Source organism: Microcaecilia unicolor, chromosome 4 (genome assembly GCF_901765095.1).
Source record: "Microcaecilia unicolor chromosome 4, aMicUni1.1, whole genome shotgun sequence".
Classification (NCBI taxonomy): domain Eukaryota; kingdom Metazoa; phylum Chordata; class Amphibia; order Gymnophiona; family Siphonopidae; genus Microcaecilia; species Microcaecilia unicolor.
In genome coordinates this window covers 346,661,306-346,688,214 of record NC_044034.1, presented here as the reverse complement: position 1 = coordinate 346,688,214, position 26,909 = coordinate 346,661,306, and the positions used below count along the sequence as shown (strand labels likewise).

General features: G+C 46.2%; 1 protein-coding gene across 1 annotated transcript in view; it reads right to left on the bottom strand.

Annotated features, from left to right (window-relative positions):
• CHAF1B (chromatin assembly factor 1 subunit B) overlaps window positions 1-26,909 on the bottom strand; it is a 66,355-nt gene that overhangs the window by 13,731 nt on the left and 25,715 nt on the right. Inside the window, exons 6-10 of the mRNA XM_030199681.1 lie at window positions 26,403-26,499; window positions 25,946-26,030; window positions 12,607-12,700; window positions 5,428-5,497; window positions 5,195-5,286 (exon numbers count right to left, since the gene is read on the bottom strand). Of these exons, the coding sequence (XP_030055541.1) occupies window positions 5,195-5,286; window positions 5,428-5,497; window positions 12,607-12,700; window positions 25,946-26,030; window positions 26,403-26,499 (438 nt within the window). The remainder of the gene's footprint in view (window positions 1-5,194; window positions 5,287-5,427; window positions 5,498-12,606; window positions 12,701-25,945; window positions 26,031-26,402; window positions 26,500-26,909) is intronic.

Here is a 26,909-nt window from a genome sequence, read left to right as displayed (position 1 = left end):
AGATCTTTTACCTCTCAGCATTCTCCTACAAATTTCCTCCCAAATTTCCAGAGTTAACCTAGTAAAGGAATTTTGTTAAAGTCTCTTCAGGATTAAATCCTTCAGCAATCAGATTCTATTCCACAATACTATACTCTGCTATTTCCTGCTCTATCCTGGCCTATGGTTTCTTTTGACTTCCTTCCCACTATTCTATCAGGGTGCTAAGTTGTGATGAGCTATCGTATTCCAGTATATCAGATATGCATTGATCTCAATTCCTAAACATTACTGCCCTCGCCACTCTGGTGGTCTTTTTCACCAGATATAATAGAAACTCTCTCTCTGTACCCATTTCAAAGCTATTGTTATATGTATTGGCAATGTAAAAAAATAGGTATAAATGTAAGAGCAAAAAAATTTGGTTTTAATACTTGCTATTCTTCCCATCCATGAAAAATTTAAGTTGTCCCACTTTTCCAGATCCCAATCTGTGTTTCTCAATAACATTCCATAGATATTTCCAAACAGTCCCTCTATGTTTGCTGAGATTTGGACACCCAGATATTTAACATTTTCTTTTGCTCATCTGAAAAAAAGACTACTTCTTTGGTCGTTGTTTCTTCTTTTTCAGTTAAGTAAACTTTTAGAACTGCTGATTTGTCATAATACACCTTAATACAGAAAACAGCACTACATTTTTGTATATTTGCAGCTCTTAAATTAAGATCATCATTGCCGGCTGGGGACTAGCAATTGTGAATAGAATATCATCTGTATATTATAATATTTTGGATATATTGAGCCCACATCTATGATGCTCTATTTCATCTTATTTCCACTAATAGTTCTACTGTTATAGAGACTGACAGGAAACATCAGCCAGCCATGCCAAATCTCCCTACTTAGTGTGAACTCCTTTGAATATCCTCCGCTTCACTCAAATGCTTGCCTTTCATTCCGCATATATTGCTTGTATCCATCTGCAATACTTATCTCCAATGCTCATTTTTATCCAAGTTGTAAACAGAGACTCAATGCACAGGGCACAAGCTTTTTTTTATTTTTTTTTACACCTACTGCCAATAATAAAGATGGTATTTTGTAGAGCTGTACCTAATACCGTATTTTACTATTTGGCTGAATAAGTATAATGGGCATTGAGCTTTAGCATCACAAATAATAAAAGAAGCAATGTGAAATCAGAGTAACTGTTTATTTCAGTAGGATTTAGCATAGTAGAGCCCCGGATTATTCATATTCAAATTTAAATCGCTACTCAGACGACTACAAATAATGTATTTGGGGAAACTAGTCAAGGCCGAATTAAATATTTGCCTAGTATTTTGTCTCTTAGCCCACCACATAAATTCAAGATTCTGCATATGTCTCTTGCATATCTTCCTGGTATAATGTCTGCTTAGTCTTCATGTATCAATGTAAGCATATGGGCTACTACTACTACTACTAAGCATTTCTATAGGCTACTAATCTATTAGCCAAAACTAACTGTTTTTTTTAACTTCAGGTTTAAAAATGATCTCAGCCTGTAAGAACCCTGATTTGCTAACACCAAAATTCCTGCCATTTTCATATCTGTTTCCATGTCTCCTCCCTCTCATATAGAATTAAACAATTCCACTAACCTGGGCATCAGCTGTGCCTTACATTTTATACAATGGAGGAGATGCTATCAAGCCCTGCCACTTTGCCAGTTTGATTCGTTTACTACTCATGTCATATGCTTTCTCAGCTGATATCTGCCTTAAAGGAATACCTGATGTAGAGCATGTGATAAACTTGCTAGATTATTAATTTTGCTGGCCCAAGGAAACAACAGGGCAGTCTTTGCATCCTGTCTGCTTTTTTTTTTTGCTGCCTTATTAATTTTGCTGGACCTAGAATTGTGACCAGCTAAACCAGTTCAAACTGATTTTTCCTCAAAACCCATGCCTTCATCTCAAAATCCAGAACTAGTTTCAACTGTCCCTGCATTGTGATTGGATTACTATACACTAGGTGATCCCAGTTCTTACAGTCAAAGAAGTCAATTGTAGGCAAACCCAGTGCCGTAGCGAGGGTGGCCTGACACCCGGGGCGGGTCACCGCTGCGCACCCCCCCCCCCCCCCGGGTGCAGGGCACGGCGTCCCCCCCCCCCTCCGGAGCGCCCCCCCCTGAAACGCACCCTACCTTTCAGCGGGGGGGGGGGGGGGGGGGGGGGGCAGGCGGGAGGGAGGGCCGATCCGCCCCCAGTGCACGTCACTGGGAGCTGCATCGGCTCTGCTGCTTCCCTGCTTTCTCTGCCCCGGAACAGGAAGTAACCTTACTGTTCCGGGGCAGAAAGAGCAGGGAACCAGCGATCCGACACCCCCCCCCCCCCCCCAAGCGCGTGCACCCGGGCCGGACCGCCCCCCCCCCCCCCTTCCTACGCCACTGGGCAAACCTGACTTCCGATCTCCTCTCTCTCTGGGCTCTTTTTATCCACAACCACGAAAAGACTATGTTCCACCCCCACCCACTTGCAAACAGAAAACCTTCTCTGCCAGCAAAAGGATCAAATTCAAGCTCCTCTCCTCCATTTGTCTGCCATTTTGCTGAGTCTGCCTTTATTTCTCCTATCATTTTGATCAAGTCAGCTTTCACCACTGCCCGTTCTTAATGTCTTGGATCAGCTCTAAAACCATTGCACATAATTGGCTTTTCTACTGCATTGCTCACCTTCTCTTACTCACATGTCTGTAATGAGTTCCTGACTGCATTGTTTGTAGTAGCGTGCAGTGATAGACGGATTATTCGCCAAACGGTCTTTTTTAAGACCATTTTTAATATCCTGATGTGCACACCTCTTATTTGTGATTTGAAAAGTCATTATCACATCACCTGATGATCTTATTTTTACTGCTATCATCAGCATCAAGACTCCTGATGTAGGCCATCTGGCCGAAACACAACGTTGTGTCAAGTCATTTTTAATGTGGAAATTGTTTTATCATCATTTGCTTGAAAATTAATAAATATTGTTTATTTTAAACTTTATTTTGGATCCAGTTATTGGATTGCCTGGCTCATATTCCCACCTTTTTGTTTACATTTGTCGCCATATTTGGGTTTTCCTGGGTCTTCTCTTTTTCCGCTTGATAAATGTAGGCTAAAATTGACAGTTTTTAATTTTGGACATTTTCTGTTGCTCCAGGCTTTTCCCCCTCCCCCTGCTTTATTTTTACTTTTGTGGGTGCGATGGGTTGCTAAATTTAATGTATACGAGGCCATGGTCTGGAGCTCTCTCTCCACCTGTCTATATTGTGGGATGAAGTCATACCTGAAATCCTTTCTTAATACAGGCTTCCCTGATCCAACCGATACCATTCAGGCCACTTTACACTGCTCACTGTCCAGAATTTGAATTTCTGAATGAATTGGCTTCACTTTTGCACTGAGGCTTTCATACAGTATATTAAGAGACAAAGCAAAGCTACTCATGTGTAGCAGGTGTCCTTGGAGGACACAAGTGGCCAACGCCATCCAATGGAGCACGGCGTGGTAAGACTCCCCAGCTTCTTTTCCTGAAGCTTTTAGAAAACCCACTGTGCATGTGTGCGCACCTACCTTCCCACCTACTGTTGCCATGCAGGACCAGGCAGTCTATTAGAAAGCCAACAGAATACAAGTAGGGGAAGTGGGCAAGATGTGTGAATGTGTCTCCTGCTGTCCTCGGAGAACACCTGCTAGAGGTAAGCAACTTTACTTTCTTGGAGGACAAGCAGGACAACGTATTCACATAGATAGGATTCCCTAGCTACCAGGCTGTTCTAAATAAAACAAGAGAAACTAAGGCTTTCAACAAGCCAAGGCCTAGAACACATTTTTTTTTATATATTTTGTTTTCTTTATTTTTTCAATTTTGAACAGCCTAGAACAGAAATAAAATGGGCCTAGAGGGGCAGAGATGGATTCTAAACTCCAAATACATTCTGTAGAACTGATCAATCAAATCAACTGTTGCACCGGGAATCTTGCTCCAGGCAACAATGAGATTTTATGTATAAACTGAAGACCATGTTGTCAGCCTCCATTTAGGAGATTGCAGAGCTACTTCAGGTAGGCTACCAACGCAGCCATGGCTCTAACATTATGAGCTGTAACATAACCCTACAGAGTCAGCCCAGCCTAGGCACAAGTACAAGAAATGCAGTCTACGAGCTAACTGGATAGTGTGTGTTTGCTGATGGTAATCCCAAGCCTATTAGGAAACAAAAAGCTGGGTAGACTATCAATGGGCTTTAGTCCACTTCAGAATAGAAAGCCAAGGCTCTCTTGCAGTCCAAGATGTGCAATGCGCTTTTGATGGGATGGGAATAGGGTTTTGGAAAGGATGTTGGCAGAATAACTGACTGGTTAACATAGAACTCCGGCACAACCTTAGGAAGGAACTTAGAATGTGTGCCCAACTGCCTCAAAAGAAAAGATACCAATTTTGCTCCAAGGTAGATCTCCCAGGCTTCTCCATTAAGCAGAATGCCTGGAACACAACTTAAATGAATTCTGGTGTAAAGTCATCCTCCACTCCCATGTAGATCACTCCAATCAGCTCTCACAGGTGTTAGTAATATACTCCAGTAGTAGATTCTATAGTCCCTGAAGAACCTGCTTCTCTCTCTGCTTGGTCATATATTAATGGTGCTCTCCCAACACCTGCCAGACAGACTACTGCTGCAATTCCCTTCCTCTAGTGAAGGATTTTATTTTCAGCGTTATTGATCCTTAGGGTCCTCCACTATTTATCTTCCAAGACGAGAAGAGGCACCATTCAACCCCCAGAGATTGACTGTCGCTGTACTTAGGACAGGGAGGTAGTCCAGGACTGTAAGGTAGTCAGACCTCTCTGGCTGATCTCCAAGGTCCCTCCCCTTTGCTTGTTCTTGAGCAGGGAAAAACAGCCCTAGGAACCTCTCATGATTCTAGTGAATCAATCTAGCAGACTGCTGAAGACAGAGAATGCAAGACATTTTTCAGCTAAACTATTTCGTATACAGTGATGTCAGTGGAAAAATTGTGGATCTCTGTCTCACATCTGGACTGGTTTGGTCTAGGATGAAATAAAAATGATCTTACTCTGCAATCAAGGTCCAGTTTAACCCATTAGTCTATAAGGCTGTATCACATAGCTGGCTAGAAAGTGAAGTTGCAGTGTTGTTCGCACAGAGCTCCTCGTACCTTTATTAGGCATTGGCTTCAGTTCAAAGTAAACTGGACAGCAACGTACAGCAAGTGTAGCCTTTGCAGGACATGGTAGATGGGCTATAGGCCTGACAAAGGAAAATTAAAACCAGAAATCACTACACACAAGTAAATTAATATATTACTGTGTGCTTATAAAAGCATCAAATCTAAGTAGGACCCTACTGTGCTTTGCAATTTATCATTTCAGAAAAGCAAGTTCACTGTACCTTCTAAAATTTTTTCTTGAGAAAACATAGGTAGTGTTCATGACATTTTCTCCCACTTCAACACATCCGGCTGGAAGGAAAAAAAAAAGTCACTTTTCTTTATACCACACACTGGAAATGTAAAGACCAAAGCAGATCACTTTAAATATACTAAATTAAAAAGAAATCTCTCACTTACTTACCATTAAAGGCTGTGATCTTTAGAGTCTTTTTTTTATATACACATCTACTTACGTGGTATTATAATGTTGGGAACTTGGATTCTCCTGTTACCTTGGGCATGAAAGTGCCACAACAGAAATACATGATTGCTTTCATATAGAAAATTCTTCACATCCCACATGCTTTACCTGATTTGTATTTCACTTCCAAGGAGATTTTAGTATATAAATTTCATGAAAGCTCCTTTGGATTCATTCCCATAAGTGTAAATATGTTTGGACAATGCTGTACTATCTTCATCTGAACCATATGCAGAAAATCACATCAAAACATGCACACAGAACAGTATGAAGAATAGGCACAAGGAAGGCGATTTTAAAATCAAGGTGCTTACACTTACTCTTAATATAAGATTTGTTTAATATATCCTTGCAGAGGGGAAAGGTTCCGAGAAATTGGAGAACGGCGGAGGTGGTCCCTCTTCACAAAAGTGGTGATAGGAAAGAAGCTGGAAACTACAGGCCGGTAAGCCTCACTTCGGTTATTGGAAAAGTAATGGAAGCGATGCTGAAGGAAAGGATAGTGAATTTCCTGGAAGCCAATAAGTTGCAAGATCCGAGACAACATGGTTTTACCAAAGGAAAATCGTGCCAAACGAATCTCATTGAGTTCTTTGATTGGGTGACAGGAGAATTGAATCAGGGACGAGCTACGGACGTAATCTACTTAGGATTTCAGCAAAGCTTTTGACACGGTTCCCCACAGGAGGCTCTTAAATAAACTGTAGGGACTGAAGATAGGACCTGAAGTGGTGAACTGGATTAGGAACTGGTTGACGGACAGACACCAGAGGGTGGCGGGGAGAGTCTGATAGGTACGGGCGGAGAGAGGGATCTTGGGGTGATAGTATCTGAGGATTTGAAGGCGACGAAACAGTGTGACAAGGCGGTGGCCGTAGCTAGAAGGTTGTTAGGCTGTATAGAGAGAGGTGTGACCAGCAGAAGAAAGGGGGTGTTGATGCCCCTGTATAAGTCGTTGGTGAGGCCCCACCTGGAGTATTGTGTTCAGTTTTGGAGGCCATAACTTGTTAAGGATGTAAAAAGAATTGAAGCGGTGCAAAGAAAAGCTACGAGAATGGTATGGGATTTGCGTTACAAGACGTATGAGGAGAGACTTGCTGAACTAAAAATGTATACTCTGGAGGAAAGGAGAAACGGGTGATATGATACAGACGTTCAAATATTTGAAAGGTATTAATCCACAAACGAACCTTTTCCGGAGATGGGAAGGTGGTAGAACAAGAGGACATGAAATGAGATTGAAGGGGGGCAGACTCAAGAAAAATATCAGGAAGTATTTTTTCACGGAGAGAGTAGTGGATGCTTGGAATGCCCTCCCGCGGGAGGTGGTGGAAATGAAAACGGTAACGGAATTCAAACATGCGTGGGATAAGCATAAAGGAATCCTGTGCCGAACAAATGGATCCTCAGGAGCTTAGTCAAGATCGGGAGGCGGGGCTGGTGGTTGGGAGGCGGGGATAGTGCTGGGCAGACTTATACGGTCTGTGCCAGAGCCGGTGGTGGGCAGCAGGACTGGTGGTTGGGAGGCAGGGATAGTGCTGGACAGACTTGTACGGTCTGTGCCAGAGCCGGTGGTTGGGAGGCAGGGCTGGTGGTTGGGAGGTGAGGATAGTGCTGGGCAGACTTATACTGTCTGTGCCCTGAAGAGCACAGGTACAAATCAAAGTAGGGTATACACAAAAAGCAGCAAATATGAGTTATCTTGTTGGGCAGACTGGATGGACCGTGCAGGTCTTTTTCTGCCATCATCTACTATGTTACTCTGGCATTAAAAAAATGAAACAAAATATACTGGGAGAATATGAACAGTACCTAGGAATAACAACAAAAAGAAGAATCACGCAACCGATGCATTAACTGGAGTGTGGCAAGACCCATACCTATGAATAAATAGTGCTATAATGCTATGTTTGGTTTATTAAACACATTTGGTAATAGATCCTTACCCCCCTTAGTGTATCATCTTCTTTGGCTTTTAACCCTGCTGGCATGTGAGGGACACTGAGGGGCTCAGTAGATTCCCAACCATCCCAGGGGCAGTGAAAAGATGGGGAGGGAGGGAAGTACCCGAAATGGGCAAAAATCTACAAATATATATCAACCCAACTTGTATTTTAATTCAGGAAACTCTGTATTACTATGGTAATTTTCTTTACTTTAGTCTTCCCAGACCAATCAAAAAAGGAGAAATATTACCTGCTAATTTCCTTTCCTTTAGTCCCTCCGGACTGGTCCAGAAGTGACTGATGGGTTGTGCACTCCTTCCAGCAGGTGGAGACTGAGAACTCTGACCCTAGAGAGCCAATAAGAGCCCTGGCCAACTAGCCCTAGATTCAGTATATAAGTAACAAAGCAGAAGAAAAAAAGAAACCCCTTCTGTGCCACCAAGTATCCAAGCAGCTGATCCATAAGAATAATGAGGAATCAGGCAAAACATCGACACCACCATGCCAGTTAGCCCAGAAAAAATGAACAATGTAGTTCTTTTATCTTATTTATTTATTTTATATATAACACAAATGACAAAGCAGCTCCAAACAATCAAGAACATTACAACAAAAAACTCGTTCTTCCATACTATTTACAATTAACTTATACCTGGTACTTGCTATAAAACACATATATATAAAAGTCCACTGCAAGCAAGTAAAACTCTCTAATATCTTTCTTATTATGAGGAAAAGATTTCAGCTACTCTGTTCATGCTGATTTAACAGCCATGTGGACTGGGTTGCTCAGCGTTTACACTGAAATATTTCCTTTCTTTAAGTAAATCTGCTGGCAAGTATCCTCATAAGTCAGACTCATGAGGATAGGATACTCGCCAGCAGATTTACTTAAAGGAGGCACCAGACGATTCTTTCTGAGTTGACCACCCAACCAAGGGACTGCAGGAACTGAACCACTTGGTCCGTGACTTGTAGACGCTCCTGATACAACTTCTCCCAACTCAACCAATCGTCTAGATAAGGATGTACCAAGATTCCCTACTTTCTGAGAGCTGCTGCGACCACTACCATAACCTTGGTGAAAGTATGTGGAGCTGTGGCAAGACCGAACGGAAGCGCTCGAAATTGAAAAATGCTGGTTCAGGACTACAAAATGGAAGAAGCGTTGGTGTCCCTGCCGAATTGGAATGTGCAGGTAGGCCTCCGTCAAATCCAGGGCCATTAAGAGCTCCCCCGGCCTGACTGCCACGATCACCAAGCGAAGAGTTCCAATCCGAAAACTGGAGATCTTGAGCGCACGATTGACCGACTTGAGATCTAAAATTGGATGAAAGGAACCTTCCTTCTTTGGAACCAAAAAGTAAATGGAATAACGGCCCTGTCTGAGTTCTGAAGGAGGAACCAGGTAAATGGCCTGAAGCTGAAGAAGTCTTAACAGAGTGTCCCGGACCGCTGCCGCCTTCAGACGAGACCGGCAGGGAGACTCCAGAAAGGAGGAAAGGTCGAGCAAATTCTAAGGCGTACCTGTCTCGAATAACCTCCAATACCCATTGATCTGTGGTAATCTGGGCCCACCTCTGATAAAACAGCGCCAAATGAGCTCCTACCGGAATTAGAGGAGAGGCCCTCACACCTTAATTGGGCTGGATGGCCTTGGGACTGAAAGGAAGAAGCGGAGTCTCTACCTCCTCGATGAGCTCCTCAAAACGACTGGTTCCTCTGGAAAAAACGAAACCGTTACGACGGAAAGCTTCTGCCTGAACGAAACCGGCAGAAATCTCACTCTCGCCCAAGACCAGAACCCCGCATAGGGACTCTAGGATGATCTTTCAGAAGACGAGGAACCTTGGTATCTCCCAAACTACGGACCAGCTTGTTCAACTCGTCCCCAAACAAAAAGGAACCTCAAAAGGGAAACTGACACTGCATCCGCAGACCAACCCCGCAACCAAAGACAGCGGCGAGTGGCAACACCCAGCGCCATGGATTTTGAGGAAGCCCTCAATAGATCGTACAAAGCATCTGCCAAAAAGGCAGAGCCCATCTCAATTTTAACAACCTCCAAGTCAATGGAAGTCAAGTCATCCGAAGGTCTAGCCAAGATCCACTCAAACCACCGAAAAAAAACTCTAGCCACCAAGGAGCCACAAATAGCTGCCTGCACTGCCAGAGACAAAAACATCAAAACTACTCTTTAGGAGCCTCCACTCTGCAATCCTGAACATTCCAAAGAGCAGTACCGACATCCACCGGGACTATATTGCGCTTAGTGACAGCAGACAGTACCTCATCCACCACGGGCACTTTGAGAAGCGATTTATCCGCATCTGGTACTGGATAAAGCCGTACCACTGACCTCGGCATCCGAAAAGGAGAATCTGGGAAATCCCACTGAGCTTGAATAATATCCCTAATGTCCTGGTGCATGGGAAGAGTGATTCCTGGACGCCTAATACCTTTAACTAGCAGATCCACATTGCGCACCTCTGGAACCGCAGAGCTAGACCTCTTCAAAACATAAGGAGTTAGCTACCAATGCAATGAGCTCCTGCAGGTCATCTTTGTGAAATATATGGACAACCGACGGATCCTCACCTAGTAAAGAAGGATCTAGCCCAGCCTCAGAGGAACCAGGATCCTCCAACTGTAGATCATCCCGAACATCCATCTCTCCTAGGGAAGGCATTTCAAAGTTCTGGTCTGAGGTCTGATCCTCTTCAAGCCTCCTGGACTCCCTAGCTCTTTTAGCAGGAACAGTCTGCCTGCTTCCTAAATCCCCAGCAGGAAGAGAGGAAGGACCTACTTGCTTCAGGAGAAACGCTTGGTACATTTGAAGCACAAATTCCAGGGGGGGGGGGGAAGCCTCCCTCCTGAGCCTCCCCCCCCCCCCCCCCCCCGGAGTAGGAAGCACCAGTGCTGAATTCACTGGAGGTTCAGGCAGAGAAGAACGGTCCTCTAAAACACTGGGAGTTGGCAAAATGGCCGCCACTCCTGCCAAAACGGGAGGGCGCACTGACTGACATGCGAAACGACTAAACTGGAGCGGTCTCAGAAGCAGCCGAAGTGGAAGGAGCAGATACAGCCGAACCCATCGTCACAGTCGAACCCATCGTCTGAACCGCTGTGCAATACTTGCAGGTGCTGGAGGCTCCGACCCCCTGACGCTGACAAACAGCACACCTGCGTAACTTTTTGGCCATAGCACAGCCCCACAGTTCACTCTGTCTTTTTTTTTTTTTTCAAAACAAGAACAGCTGATTAAACCGGCCAAGGGAATCCCCAAATCGTGGCCCCAGAGCTGCTCTGCCTTTCGCGCCTCTTTTTAAATTTTTTTTTTTTTAAAGTCGGCTGCCTCTCCTAGAACTGCAATACTCTCCCGCCGGAGAGATTGAGCACTGCCTAGCCCAAATTACAGAGGAAATCATTGGGGAGGGACCCGGTACCCCCCTGGATGTAACACCCAAAGGCTAACAAATGTACACCACACTCAGTCAATAAAAGCCAAAACACTCCAGGGAACAGAAGAAAAGGCAAACTTTTTTTTTTTTTTTTTTCAAACAACCAAGACAGAAAGGAAGAAATAAAAAGTTTGAGACTGACGGGCTCACCTCCTTCCGCCTGCTGGAGACTAAGAATACTGAATCTAGGGCTAGTTGGCCAGGGCTTTTATTGGCTCTCTCGAGTCTCCACCTGCTGGAAGGAGTGCACAACCCATCAGTCACTTCCTGGACCGGTCCGGAGGGACGCTAAGGAACGAATGGGTTATGTCCATCTACCAGCGGAAGGTGATGGAGAAAAAAAAAATGCAGTCCCCAAGTGACTTTCCTTTATAGCTGGAATGTTCAGTATTTCAAATAGCCAAGCAATGTCCTCACGACACGCATACTGGCCAATATAATAAAATCTGAAATAAGATGTGCCAATTGGGTCTTAGCCTGATGAATAAACGAAACAAAAAAAAGAGAGAAAAAGAGTGAGACCATATTAAATCAAGATTGGTCTGGTAGGACTAAAGGAAAGAAAAAGGTAAGACAACTTTTCCTTCATTTTCATCTCTATCAGATCAATCCAGAATGAATGGGACATAGCAATGCAGTGCCCTATTGGTGGGGGGACGACTGAACCTGAGAGGCAAAATGAGAAAGACCACCTTTGCAGAATGTCAGAATAACAGAACCCAATCAGAGCATGCTGTGAATGTTTCATATAGGCATTCTGAGAAGGGAACTTTGCAGGGCAAGAAAGATCTCCTGACGGAAACATACGTTTCCATACCTAACGAAGATATATTTTTACATAAGAGCCAGAAATTCTAATAAATAAAGCTCCAATAGGTGAGTACCAGGAATGGAGGCCAACAGAGAGCAAGGAAAAACAGCGGTAATGTCAAAGAACCTGAAATCTACAGGCAAGGGCCGCCCAAAAGGATAGAGTACTCCAAGTACCAGCTAATCCTTAGAACATCAATGTCTAGTGAAGGAAGGACAGATTTCTATGCACAGGTATCAGAAAGGGAAAAACCGAGCATTTCAGTCATAGTATTCATTATCAAGTTGCAGCTGTAAAGCATCTGTAATATGACAGTCTTGGAGACATATGAGTGCTGCAAATAGGCAACAAAGGGATAAGTACATCAGAAGACGATGCCCAAGAATAGGAACCAACGAGAGATAGTTACAGATTATGCTATATGCTCCTCTTAGGTGGCTGGAAGAGATGTGGAACCTAGCATACAACCAGAACCCTAAAAGGTTAGGAGGGTGTAGACTCTGTGGAGACGGAGAAAAATACTGAACATTCCAGCTGCATAATACCCTTTAAGGGAAAACCATTTGGGACTACTTTTTTCTCTGTCTTCTTCCGCTGGTAGATATACATAACCCATTCATCCTGGACTAATCTAGTAGAGACAAAAACAAATATTACCGTTGCCCTGAGTAAGACAAACTAAAAACTCAATACTGATAAATTTGAACAAATTTCTATACCAGGTGTAAGGAGCAGAGATCCATCAGGAGTGAAGCTGAGCCTCCGGAAGAAGGATTTCATGCTGTCATCATGAAACATTCGATAACTTTTCACCTGTGGAATTCAAGAGAGACACCCTTTGTAAACCCAAGTATCAGCAACAAAATTTGATCACCTTCCTGCAGTTATGTCACCTTCAGATCATGGGTACAAGCCCGGTAAGTCTGATTTCTATGGTAAGTAAATTAATGGAAACGCTTTTAAAGCAAAGTATAGTAAAGTTTTTGGAATTCAGTGGATTTTACAGGACCCAACACAATATGGTTTCATTAGAGGCAGGTCTTGTCAGACCAATCTGATGAATTTCTTTGACTGGGTGACCAGAGAGTTGGATCGAGGGGGGAGTGCTAGATTTGGTGTATTTAGATTTTAGCAAAGCCTTTGACAAGGTTCCGCATAGATGACTAATAAATAAACTGAGTGCCCTTGGTATGGGCCCTAAAGTGACTGACTGGGTTAGAACCTGGTTGAGTGGAAGGCAACAAAGGGTAGTGGTAAATAGAGCTCATTCTCAGGAAAAGGATATTACTAGTAGTGTGCCACAAGATTCAGCTCTTGGACCAATTCTTGTTAACCTTTTTGTAAGCGATATTGCCGAAGGGCTGTCTGGTAAGGTTTGCCTCTCTGCAGATGATACCAAAATCTGTAATAGGGTAGACACCCCGATGGTGTGGATAACATGAGGAAAGAATAGTGAAGTTAGAGGAATGGTCTGGAATTTGGCAGCTAAGATTTAATGCTAAAAAAGGTAAAATGAGTTCTTACCTGATAATTTTCTTTCCATTAGTCCCACCAGATCAATCCAGAGAAGAGTGGGTTTTGTCCCCCTAACAGCAGGTGGAGATAGAGAGAACTTCAGTCTTACTATACGTGAACATGTGCAGCCACCTTAATCTCAGTATTGTTCATACCAAAACAGCACAAGAAAAGTAAATCCAACATAAAAGTCCTCTCCTGCCTCCAGAAAGCCTGTGCAGGCTCTTCCTCTACCGCTACAGCGGGAGGGAAACTGCCGAAGTGGCGAATTGCATCATGATAGTCCTCCATCTTCTGTAGTTTTCCTTTATTTATTAGTCTCTTAGAATAGGACAGAACCTAATAGACTAGAAACAGGAATAAACAGCTCCCCCATAAACAAGGGAAAGTACTCAAACAGCAGCAAAGGGCGGGCCTCTGGATTGATCTGTTAGGACTAATGGAAAGAAAATCATCAAGTAATAACTAATTTTACCTTCCACAGCATCCCAAAGATCAAGCCAGAGATGAGTGGGATGTACACAAGCAGTCCCCAAAGTAGGGTGGTGTCTCCAAAACAGACTAAGGCCCGAGGCCAAAACCGGAACCAAACCCCAAGATGGGGGCCGTAGTAGTCACAAAACCCCAAAAGGACTCGCCAACACCGGACGGAACGAAAGAAATTCCTCAGATCGTAGACAAAAGGAAAACCACTCAACATTAGTCATGAGCAGGGAGCTAGATCTAGCCACCAAACGTAAGGCGGCTCCCTAAAAAGAAAAGCTCGAAAACCAAGGACCGAGGAAGGTCGATAACCAGCAAGAAGGAACCCCCCCCCCCCAACGCCAGAAATATCGTAGATCTCCAAGCCACAGAACGAAGACCAGCCTCCACTGCATCATCCCGTAGACGAGAATGCATGACTCACAACGAAAAGTAGAGCCCGGAAAGGCCCGAGAGCCCCTGAGACAGGTCCATCGTGAATAGGAGCGCCTACTGCCACGCTGATCTGCTACGAGGCAAGGAAAAATGGACAGAGCTGAGGAGCCAGACTGACAGAAAGGACATCACACTCAAGAGACAGAGGATGCCTGGCTCACTCACCAGAGGCAGAATGAAAGCCATCAAGCAGCCACAGCAAAATAAGAGAGAAAGAAACAGATATGGTTACCATGCTACTCAGAAACAAGGTGCCCCTGTGCAGCATACCAGAACACCACCAAAAAGTGGCGACTAAGGAAGATGGAGACTCCTGGTCAGAAACTCATTTGCGGCATACCAGAAAACTTGTAAGATGCAGCTTACCAGAAGGCTGACAAATGCCGCTATTGGGATGCCCAGCACTAGCAAATAAGGCGTACCACCAGACCAAAGCCTATACAAATCAGGCTCCCACCACAAAGAAGGTGCTGTGGACACCCAGGGAACCAAAATGCTACCTACTGCAGGCACAGGAATGCTAGCATGCAGCCAGCGGAGACATCTATAAATGGAGAAAGCACAATGTCCCGAAGAAGGAACAGAGCTCAACATCTGGAGACTGAGCGAAGCCCACGAGGACACACTCAAAGCCCAGGGAGGAGGAGCAGGCCTCGTTGTTCGGAGGCGGAGCAGTGTTCATGGCCAGAGGCTTGAGCAAGGCTCAACATCCGGAGGAAGAATCAACACTCATAGGTAAAGAAAGGGACCTCCCAATAAGGAGCAAGGTAGGCCATGATGCCAGGAACGGGCGAATTGACCCTGCCCTGAGGTGCCATTCCAAACCTTCAGCACACAGAATCAGTGAGAGCAGTGACAGCCATGCAAAGGGGGGCAGGATTACTATGGCAACCAGAACTCTGAGGAGAGCCCTAGCTGCAGCAAGTAACAAGTAACATATCTTCCAGCACCATGGTGTCAACAGCATAAAACTGGATTTCCAGAAACATCGTCTGCACTACCCTGCTCTGATAAAGAGCAAGGGAGCAAAACAAAGTGCAGAAATAAGGTGCTAGAATCGGAGAACAGAAGTCCAGAGAGGATTTACAGTGTTGAAGATGTGGGAAGCGCAACTGGGGCGCAATTCCCGCCCTGACAATAAAAAAATCAAGTGACAGCCATGGGCTCAAAAGCTAGCAATGAAGGGAACTGAGGGCAAAGGAACCACCCCACACACACACACACACACACAGAGTTTAGGGTGCATCAGACCCTCAAGTCTCCTGGACCTATCAGAATATAGACAAAGCTGAATGATACAACCAACACTGTAGTAAAATATGCGAAGGGGGCACTCGTGTGGGCAAAACAAGATGGCTAGAGCCAACGGACCCTTACTTCATTTGAATCCTCCCTAAAGAGACAGAACCATATAATCCGTTTCCCCTGCTGCCGAAATGGTGGCTTCTAAGCATGGGAGACCAAAAAATTCCTCTCAGAACCTGAGAAGAAAAAAAAAAAGAAAAAGAAAATATCTGTTCACAGACGCTTGCTAAGATCAAAGACAAACTTACCCCCCCAAAACAGGGCATACGCCAGAGACCTGAAACGGTCAGCGTGTGACCAGCTGCCAATCCGATTCACAAGAACAGCACTCATCGGACAAATACAGAAGGACCCAAACACTACACCATGATCCAAATATTAAGGTAGTGGTCCCCGAGCCCAACTGAAGCGCAGTAAACCGGGTCAGAGACCACATCTACTAAACTGCTCCCGAGCAACTCCGCCAGATTTCTGACAGTGTCCCCAATAGAATCGAGAGCCAGCACAAAGAAAAACAATCCGCGCTAGGAACACCACACCCCAAGATGGCGGCTGCCCCAGCACAAACCGGTTCAGAGCCCGCCAAACTTACAATGCAGTCTGCACAGACCTGACTGAAGACGGAAAAAACAAGAACCAGCACATGAGTGAAAGGCAGAACAGGGAGCTAGAACAATGTGAACTGCCCTTCTCAGTGGCATGAAATCCAAACAATAGCGAAAAAAGCGTTCCCACCGGGGAAAGAAACAGCAACTCACCATGTGAAGAAGGAGCCTATTCCTGTTATGCTATGGTTTGGTTTTAGCTGAAAGAACATAATTTTTTTTTGGTTGTTTGGATTTTACTTGCTTTTTTTGTGAGGCCGGGACTGCATAATCCCCAGAAGTTTTAGAAAATTTGGTTATTATTATTTTGCCTTTTGTATCTTTAAGAAAAAGGTGATGGTCCATTCTTAGGGGGTTTTTTGTAGTAAGCAGCTCTGGCAAGTGTTAATACTAACCTATTTTTTATGTTATGGTTTATATATAAGGCTAGTACTATATAGCCTCTGTAAGATACAGAAATGGGTAATTTTTACTGGTATGCTTTCAAATATTTTTCTGACTTTTACATGTGTTAAGGTATCAAGACTGGTGTTCTCTCCAGAAAATATGGCCAGCTGGTTGCATGAAAGAATAGCCAGGTAGAGGCAGGGGAAATACTGTGCAGTTTTATAAAATTTCCTGTTAAGTTAGTCAGGTGGTCAGTAAAATCAGCCAGGTGGCTCGCTCATTCAAAACGTCCTGAGGAAAACATTGATGATATTCTGGTGTGGGCACATGTCATCTGTTTTCATTTGTCTGTATTTCTTAAGTCTTGTTTAAAATTTTATGTTAAAAAGTTTAGTGCTTTTCATATTTGATATTTTAAAGGTTTTTTTTGGCTTTGTTTCTTTTGTTCTTTACTCCCATTGTCTATTCTAGGAGACACATCTCATCTTTGTCTAATAATCCCATTTGGCAGAATACAAATACCAAATACAAATAATGGGCATTGAGTTTTAACATAAAAAATAATAAAAGAAGCAACGTGAAATAAAGTGTTTATTTTAGTAGGCTTTAGCACAGCAGAGCCTCGGATTATTCATATTCAAATTTAAATCACTATTCGGCCAAACAAAAATAACGTATTCGGTGCACTATTCAGGAGTGAATTGAATCTAATACGAATATTCATTGCAGTCCTAGAATAAATGTTCAAGGCGCCATCTAGTTTGGGACCTCCAGCTACTACCACCATTTTTTTTTTAAGTTCCTCAAAGGTTCAATTGCTACAAAACCATAATGTCCGTGAAAGTTTCATCCCCAAGGTATTTATTTGGTTTTATTTACCACCTTTTTGAAAGAATTCACTCAAGGCAGTGTACAGTAAGAATCAAACATAAGCAATAGAAAATTACAGCAGTAAAAATATTCAAATAATACGAAGTATGGCATAGTATACTAATTACAGAGCCGGTGGTGGGAGGCGGGGCTGGAGCTGGGCAGACTTATACGGTCTGTGCCCTGAAAAAGACAGGTACAAATCAAGGTAAGGTATACACATATGAGTTTATCTTGTTGGGCAGACTGGATGGACCGTGCAGGTCTTTTTCTGCCGTCATCTACTATGTTACTATGTGAACACAATATGTAATAGAACATTTTAATAGACAGCATAGGATACAAGCAAAGATGGAACATATAGATGGGTAAAAGAGTAAGAGGATTTAAAAAAAATAAGGTGACTAATTTAAAGAAAGTTGCACATGAGGTCAGAGAGATGATTACATGTTATCTCAGCTAGGGTAGGAGTGAATAAACATGTGCTGCTGCAGTATGTACAACCTGTGTCACTCGTGTGTGAGACTAAGAATTAGTTACTTCTTTTCATTAAAATCTTCCATTAAAAGCCTGGTTGAACAGCCAATCTTTCACCTGCTTCCTGAAGTAGATAAATAGTCTTGTGTTAAGCGAAGCCTTTCAGGGAGTGCATTCCAGAGTGTGTGGGCTACCCCGGAGAAGGCTCACTTGCGGGTATCACATCGTGTAATGTCTTTTGGAGAGGGTGTAGTTAGGGATACCCTTTGGGAGGACCTTAGTGTCCTTGGAAGTGTGTAGAGGGTCATCCTGTTCTTCAAGTACCTGGGGCCATTTCCTTTAAGGGCCTTGAAGATCAGAGTTTTAAAATTTAGCCCTGTACTGTACTGGTAGCCAATGAAGTTTCTGCAAAAATGGTGTGATGTGGTCATGTCGTTTGCAACCTTCTATGAGTCTTGCTGCAGCATTCTGAATCAACTGGGGCTGGTGCAGGCACTTTGTAGTCAGACCATTGTAGAATGCATTACAATAATCCAGTCTTGATGTTATCATGGCATGCACAACTGGGATAAGATTTTCCTTCTCAATGTAAGGAGAGAGGCAGCGCAGATGTCACAAATAGTAAAAGCGGCTCTTGAAGGTTGCTTGGATTTGGGGAATCCGAGCAAGTGCTGAATCTAACTGTATTCCAAGGTTCTAACTTGGGATTTGAGGGGGATTCCCAAAAGAGATGGTAAAATTATGTATAATCATACCTGATAATTTTCTTTCCATTAATCATAGCTGATCAATCCATAGACTGGTGGGTTGTGTCCATCTACCAGCAGGTGGAGATAGAGAGCAAACTTTTGCCTCCCTATATGTGGTCATGTGCTGCCGGAAACTCCTCAGTATGTCGATATCAAAGCTCCATCCGCAGGACTCAGCACTTAGAGAATTACACCCACGAAGGGACACTCTGCCCAGCTCACCACCGCCGAAACGGGGGAGGGGAATTAACCCAGCTCATCCCCACACAAGTGGGGGAGGGGAATCCGTCCAGCTCATCCCCGCGGAGCGGGGGAGGGACACCACACCCGCCGATGCGGGGGGATCTGGCTTATCCTGCAACCGCAACCGCGGGAGGAGCTGACTGACCCTAACACCGCCGAAGCGGGAAGGGTACAAAGCTGCCCTACAGCCGCACGAAGCGGGAGGGAGTGCCGGCAGAATTTTAAGTCTCAATCCAGCCCCGTAAAACGGAGGGGAGAGGAATGCAGCAGCTCACTGTAACACAAACTCGTCTTAACTCTTGAAGAATCCAAGTGAAAAAACTTGAACACGAAGTCTTTCTGAAGTAACTGAAGACTAAACTTGAACCTGAAATGCAACCAGAATAAAAACAGATATCCGGGAGGGGCTATGGATTGATCAGCTATGATTAATGGAAAGAAAATTATCAGGTATGATTATACATAATTTTACCTTCCATATCATCAAGCTGATCAATCCATAGACTGGTGGGATGTACCGAAGCAGTACTCACCCAGGGCGGGACATTGAAATCCCTGACCTCAACACTGAAGCTCCAAACCGGGCCTCCGCCCGTGCAGCCACAGTCAAACGGTAATGCTTGGAGAATGTATGAGCCGAAGCCCAAGTTGCCGCCTTGCATATCTCTTCCAAGGAGACGGATCCGGCCTCTGCCATCGAGGCCGCCTGAGCTCTTGTGGAGTGAGCCTTCAGCTGGATAGGCGGCACCTTCCCCGCGGCCACATAAGCCGCTGCAATGGCTTCCTTGACCCATCTTGCCACTGTAGGCTTAGCAGCCTGCAGACCCTTACGAGGACCTGCAAACAAGACAAACAGATGATCCGATTTCCGGAAATCATTGGTCACTTCCAAGTATCTGATGATGACTCGTCTCACATCCAGATATTTAAGAGCAGAGTACTCCTCTGGGTAGTCCTCCCTACAAAAGGAAGGGAGACAGAGCTGCTGATTCACATGGAAGCGAGAAACAATCTTGGGCAGGAAGGAAGGCACTGTGCGAATAGTCACTCCTGCCTCAGTGAACTGCAGAAAAGGCTCTCGACATGAGAGCGCCTGGAGCTCGGAAACTCTTCTGGCTGAAGTGATAGCCACCAAAAAGACTGCTTTCAACGTCAGGTCTTTCAGAGATGCCCTCGACAAGGGTTCAAAAGGCGGCTTCTGCAATGCTCTTAGTACCAGGTTGAGATTCCACGCAGGCACCACTGAGTGCAGAGGAGGGCGCAGGTGATTAACTCCCTTGAGAAAGCGCACCACATCTGGCTGCGAAGCCAGGGAAGCACCCTTCAGGCGGCCCCTGAAGCAAACCAGAGCCGCTACCTGGACTTTAAGGGAACTGAGCGACAGGCCTTTCTCCAGACCTTCTTGCAGGAACGCCAACACTGAAGAAATTGGAGCAGTGAAGGGAGAAAGTGAGCCTGCTTCACACCACGCTGCAAAGATACGCCAAACCCTGGCGTAAGCAGTAGAAGTAGAGCGCTTCCTCGCTCTCAGCATAGTGGCGATGACCTTGTCTGAGAAGCCCTTCTTCCTCAGACGCTGCCGCTCAATAGCCAGGCCGTAAGACCAAAGGGGGAGGGATCCTCCATCACCACGGGACCCTGATGTAACAGGCCCTGCTCCACTGGCAGCCGCAGAGGATCGTCGACTGAGAGCCTGATCAAGTCCGCATACCAGGGACGCCTGGGCCAATCCGGACCCACCAGGATTACCCTGCCGGGATGCTTTGCCACCCGGTCTAGCACCCTGCCCAACATGGGCCAGGGCGGGAACACATAGAGAAGCTCTTGTGTCGGCCACTGTTGGAGAAGAGCATCTACTCCTAGGGATCGAGGGTCCCGTCCTCTGCTGAAAAAGCGCGACACTTGGCAATTGGCCGATGACGCCATCAGATCTAGGCTCGGCTGGCCCCAGCGCTTCGTGATGTCCAAGAACGCCTGAGCAGATAGCTGCCACTCTCCGGGCTCCAAGGTATGGCGACTGAGAAAGTCCGCCTTGACATTCATGACTCCGGCAATGTGGGCCGCTGAAAGCTGCTCCAGGTTCGCTTCCGCCCACTGGCAAAGATTCATAGCCTCCTTGGCTAGAGGGGCGCTCTTGGTACCTCCCTGGCGGTTGACATAGGCCACAGCCGTGGCATTGTCCGACAGGACCCGTACAGGCTTCAACACCAGTACCGGGATGAACTCCAAAAGCGCCAACCGAATGGCTCTGAGTTCCAGGAGGTTGATAGACCACTTTGCCTCTGCAGGAGACCAGAGCCCCTGCGCTGTCCTTCCCAAGCAGTGGGCTCCCCAGCCCGACAACGAGGCGTCCGTCGTGACGACAATCCACTCTGGGGTCACCAGAGGCATTCCCGCAGACAACTTGTCTGTCTGCATCCACCAGCTCAGCGCCTTGCGCACTGCTGGGTCCAAGGGAAGGCGCACAGCATAATCCTCCGACATCGGAGTCCAGCGCTGCAGCAAAGAGTGTTGAAGTGGTCTCATATGAGCCCTGGCCCAGGGCACAACTTCCATCGTGGCCGTCATAGAGCCCAACAGCTGCACATAGTCCCAAGCCCGAAGGGGAGAGGCTACTAGGAACTGGTCCACCTGAGCCTGAAGTTTGACAATCCGATTGTCTGGCAGGAACACTCTGCCCACTTGGGTGTCGAATCGAACTCCCAGGTACTCCAGGGACTGAGTCGGGCGCAGCTGGCTCTTCTCCCACTTGATGATCCATCCCAGGGAGCTCAAAAGAGCAACTACCCGGTCCACAGCTTTGCCGCACTCTGCATAAGAGGGGGCTCGGATCAACCAGTCGTCCAGATAAGGATGGACTTGTACCCCTTCCTTTCGTAGGAAGGCCGCGATGACCACCATTACTTTGGAAAAGGTCCGCGGAGCAGTAGCCAACCCGAAAGGGAGGGCTCTGAACTGGAAGTGTCGTCCCAGGACTGCAAAACGCAGAAAGCGTTGATGAGGAGGCCAGATGGGAATATGCAGGTACGCTTCCTTGATGTCCAAGGATGCCAGGAACTCTCCTGCCTTCACTGCCGCTATAACAGAGCGGAGAGTCTCCATGCGAAAGTGCCGCACTTTCAAGGCCCGATTGACCCCTTTGAGGTCGAGGATAGGCCGGACAGAACCTCCTTTCTTTGGTACCACAAAGTAAATGGAGTAACGTCCCTTGCCAAGCTGACTTTCTGGCACCAGAACGACCGCGCCCAGGCGGATCAGATTGTCCAAGGTCTGCTGCACTGCCACAGCTTTGACCGGAGACTTGCAGGGAGAGAGTACAAACCCGTCTTTTAAGGGTCGGCAGAACTCTAGTTTGTAGCCGTCTCTGATGACTTCCAGCACCCACGCGTCTGAAGTTATTGTGGTCCACTCGCCCAGAAACGAGGACAGCCGTCCTCCAATTTGCACTGGGGCGTGGACCAAGATCCCGTCATTGGGTACGAGACCCTGGGGGAGGACCGGAGGGAGCACCTCCGGGACGGCGGTCTCTGCGAAAGGAATGCTGCTTGGGGAAGAAATTCCTCTTGAAGGAAGAGGGGGCAGAGGAACCAGACTTGCCCGGGCGGTACCGACGGGCTTCCTGCAACCGTCCTCTGGAGGTACCGGGACGAGTACTAGCCCGAGCCCTGACCTCTGGTAATTTCTTGCCCTTAGACGTGCCGAGATCGGTCACGATTTTGTCCAGCTCGACCCCAAAGAGCAGCTTGCCTTTAAAAGGCAACCTAGCCAGGCGGGATTTAGAGGCGTGGTCAGCAGACCAATGTTTCAGCCAAAGCCACCGCCGCGCAGAGATTGTCTGAGCCATGCCTTTCGCTGAGGCCCTCAAGACATCATACAGCAAGTCTGCCAAATAGGCTAAGCCCGATTCCAGGGCCGGCCAATCAGCCCTCAAGGAATGATCCGAGGGGGAAGCCCGCTGCACCATAGTCAGGCACGCCCTGGCCACATAGGAGCCGCAAACTGAGGCCTGCAAACTTAAAGCAGCCACCTCAAAGGACGACCTTAAGGCCGCCTCCAATCTTCTGTCTTGGGCGTCCTTTAGGGCCGTGCCACCTTCCACCGGCAACGCCGTTTTCTTAGTCACCGCAGTGATTAAAGAATCCACGGTAGGCCACAGATAGGCCTCACGTTCACTCACAGCCAAAGGATAGAGGCGGGACATAGCCCTAGCCACTTTAAGGCTCGCTTCTGGGACATCCCATTGAGCCGAAATTAAGGTGTGCATGGCATCATGCACGTGGAAGGTTCTAGGCGGGCGCTTCGTCCCCAGCATAATGGCAGAGCCAACAGGGGCTGAGGGAGAGACGTCCTCCGGAGAGGAAATCTTCAAAGTGTCCATGGCCTGTAACAACAGGTTGGGCAAATCCTCTGGGCTAAAAAGCCGCGCTGCAGAGGGGTCATCCGCTCCATCCGAGCGGGGATCCGTCTCCTCCAAGGAATCCGCAAAGGACCGTTGGGAGACCTCAGACACGCTGCCCTCATCTACATCGGAGGAGACAAATTCCTCCAAGGCCTGGGAATCAACCCGAGGGCGTTTACCTCTGGGAACCTCAACCTCTTTACCAGACGAGGGAGCAGGGGCAGCGTTGTGCATGAGGAAGGCCTGATGCAGCAGCAAAACAAACTCGGGGGAGAAACCCCCCAGACTGTGCACTTCCGCAGCCTGGGCAACAGCCCTAGACGCACCCTCAACCGGCGCTCGCAATAGCGGGGGAGAGACATGCTGCGCATCCAAAATGGCGTCCGGCGCGAAACTCCGCGAAGGAGCCGCGCGGGAAGAACGGCTCTTAACTTTAGCCGCTTCTGTGCCGTCGCCCAAATTAAGGGCGTTCATGGCATTAATGTCTCCAACCTCAAGGGCGGCCCAAGAAGAAGCCGTCCGAGCCGCGTGGCCGGCCAAGATGGCGGAGGCGAGGAGCGGGGGATGGGCGTTTATGGCGGGAAAAACCGCCACGCCGGAGGAAAGACCGGGACATTCATCGGTCACGAAACTGTCACCCAACAAGGGCGAATCAGGCTTTAAGACCCCCGCATCCCCTCTAGAAGCGCTCAAGCGACCCGGGGAGCGACCCTTTGCGCCCTCGCCCTCCGACGCCATATGCCACGAGGAGAAGAATCGGGGAACCCCCTGCCCGCTATAAAAAAGGTAAAAATTACCTGCTGTCCGCTCCGAGTTGTAACGACCTGGTGTCCCAGTGAGTAGCTGCAATAGACGCTTAAATAAACGTCGAAATAAACGCCTTTAAGGACGTTCAAAAATTTTTTTTTTTTTTTTTATTTAACGGAGCCAGCGGGAGGGGGGAGAAAAGGAGGGACCTGGCACCACCAGGTTTGCACTTGCTCAAAAGAGCCCTCAACCCCAGGCACTCAACAAAACCTAAAAATTAGGCTTGGAGGCCTAGCCAGAGCTGCTGCTGTGTGTGACCACCACCTGCTGAGATAGAGAACATACTGAGGAGTTTCCGGCAGCACATGACCACATATAGGGAGGCAAAAGTTTGCTCTCTATCTCCACCTGCTGGTAGATGGACACAACCCACCAGTCTATGGATTGATCAGCTTGATGATATGGAATTTGATGTCAGGTAAGTGTCCACTTGTGTTAGGGACCCAGAGAAGCTCAATTTTACTTGGGTTCAGGCAAAGTTTGTTGTGCTTAGCCCATTCTTGAACTGATGTTAGACAGGTAAATCAGTTTTATTCAGGGCTGTAGGTAATCCAGGCTCAATGGGTATGAGTAGCTGCACATCATCCGCATAAATGTAGAATTGAGTGTCCATTGACCAAATCAACTCGGCTAGTAGCTTGAGGTAGAGATGTTGAACAGAATGGGTGATAGTATCAATCCTTGTAGTACCCCCACAGGTCAGTGCCCATGGTAGCGATGAAGTGCTGCAAAAAAACATTATGGATTGTCTGTCTGATAAGATAGGATCTGAACTAGGCAAGTACTGTTACATTGATACCCGTTTCTGCCAGTTGTGCTACCACGATATGATGATTCACAGTGTCAAAAGCTGCTGAGAAATCTACAGTACTAACACAGAGGCAAATCCCAGTCTCAGTTTCTGTGAAGATCATCTAGTAGGGATAAGAGGACCGTTTCTGTTCCATAACCAGGTCTGAATTGGACCTAGCCAGTTTCTCTCTTCTAGCCATTCACTGAGTTGAACACAGACTGTTTGTTCTATAAGCTTCCCTAGAAATGGGATGTCGGATACTGGCTGGTAACTTTCAAGTTTGCTAAAGAAAAACAACCTTGACCATGACAAAGGGTGAACCACTGCAATTTTTAATTCTGTTGGTAGTTGCCCATTAGAAAGAGGCGTTCACAATTTTAGTCCATACTTGCATGCTGCACTATCTTTGATGGGCAGGGAAAGTTTAATACTCTTTCTATTCCACCTAAAGGGCAATTCAGCATACCTGCAATTCTCTACCTCTTGGGTTCCACGGCATAATTTCATAAGACTGAATGTGTTCTATATCAGGATACAAAGTCAAAAGGATTGTTCCATGATATATAAATAGAACACAGTCAACATGCAACCCTATCTTCTGTTCCAACCCCTCAGCCAATAAGATTTTTCTGCATTCATAGAAAACTAATCCATCTGTGCACTGTCAGATGACATCAACTTGTGTAGCTCATATTATCCTGGTTTTCAACGAAGAACTATAAACCTCTCAAATCCAAAATGAAAGCAGTATATTACATACGTAGCACTAAACTAGCCTCCTCCTTGGATGTTTTTCTTTCAGACATATTCCAGTTTGATAAGCAAAAAACTCAGTTAAGAACTGTTCCCCCTCCCCCCCCCCCCCAAGTCTGTATTTTCAGTAATCTGTATAGAAGGAGCTGTTCCTGTAAGTGCTCCGATAACATTTTGTGCGAGATACAATTTTCAAATCAGCAGATAAATCCCCAGCACAGGGACAGTGTTTCTCACCTCTCCTTCAGCTGCTGTTCCAGGAGACATCTTACCGACATTAAATGCCACCCGCTTAGTCTGCGTTCCATACACTCGCAACACACTGTACAAAGAAAGTAATCAAGTAAAAGCTTTCAGTGTACATGAAGGGGGAAGCAAGACCATGTACTGACACATGAAATCTTGTTAAATGCTACTCTCTTCCCTGTGGCCTCTGGCAAATCCCTATATGTTGTTCCTTTTCCTGGCTCTTTCACAGACTGTGTTGTCTTGGTCATGTCATCCCTAATCACAACATTCTGGTAAAAACAGTACCGTTACTGTATCAATTAAACTCAGTGGGTTTTATTTATGTTGGGTCCTTAGCACATCCAGAAAGGGCAGTAAATTGTTCTCTCTCACCCTAATGAGTTCACTGCTCAACTGAAACGAATTGCTGCAAATGTCAAGATAAACTTGTAACACAGCTACCTACCGATCACAGCTTAAGGTTGCGATGTACTGTCCCAGGGGGTCCCAGGCTATACCTTGCACATAACTCTTGTGTTCATTAAAAATTGAAACCTTTTGCCCTGGGGAAAAATAGAAATTACCAACATTAAAAAATATTAAACGGTAATTTTTTCCACTGTAAATGTAGTACATCACACGATTCACAGAAGCAGCTCCTGATACAAGTAATGCAGCATGGGGCCCTTTTACAAAAGGTATGGGAGGGCTAATGCACGGGTAAGCGCATGTCCAATCGGCACTACTGCTGGAGTAGCGCATGCGCCCGGCAGTAATTCTGATTTTGGTACGCGCTAATCCCTTGGTAGAAAATAATATTCTATTTTCTACCATGGGGAGGCGCTCCCAGCAGTAACTGGCAGCATGCGCTGCATGGTTACCACGTGGGTAGTGTGTGACCCTTACTGTTAGGTCAGTGGATAACGGTAAGGGCTCAGGCCATAAATAGACATGGGATAATTTTTATATTAGC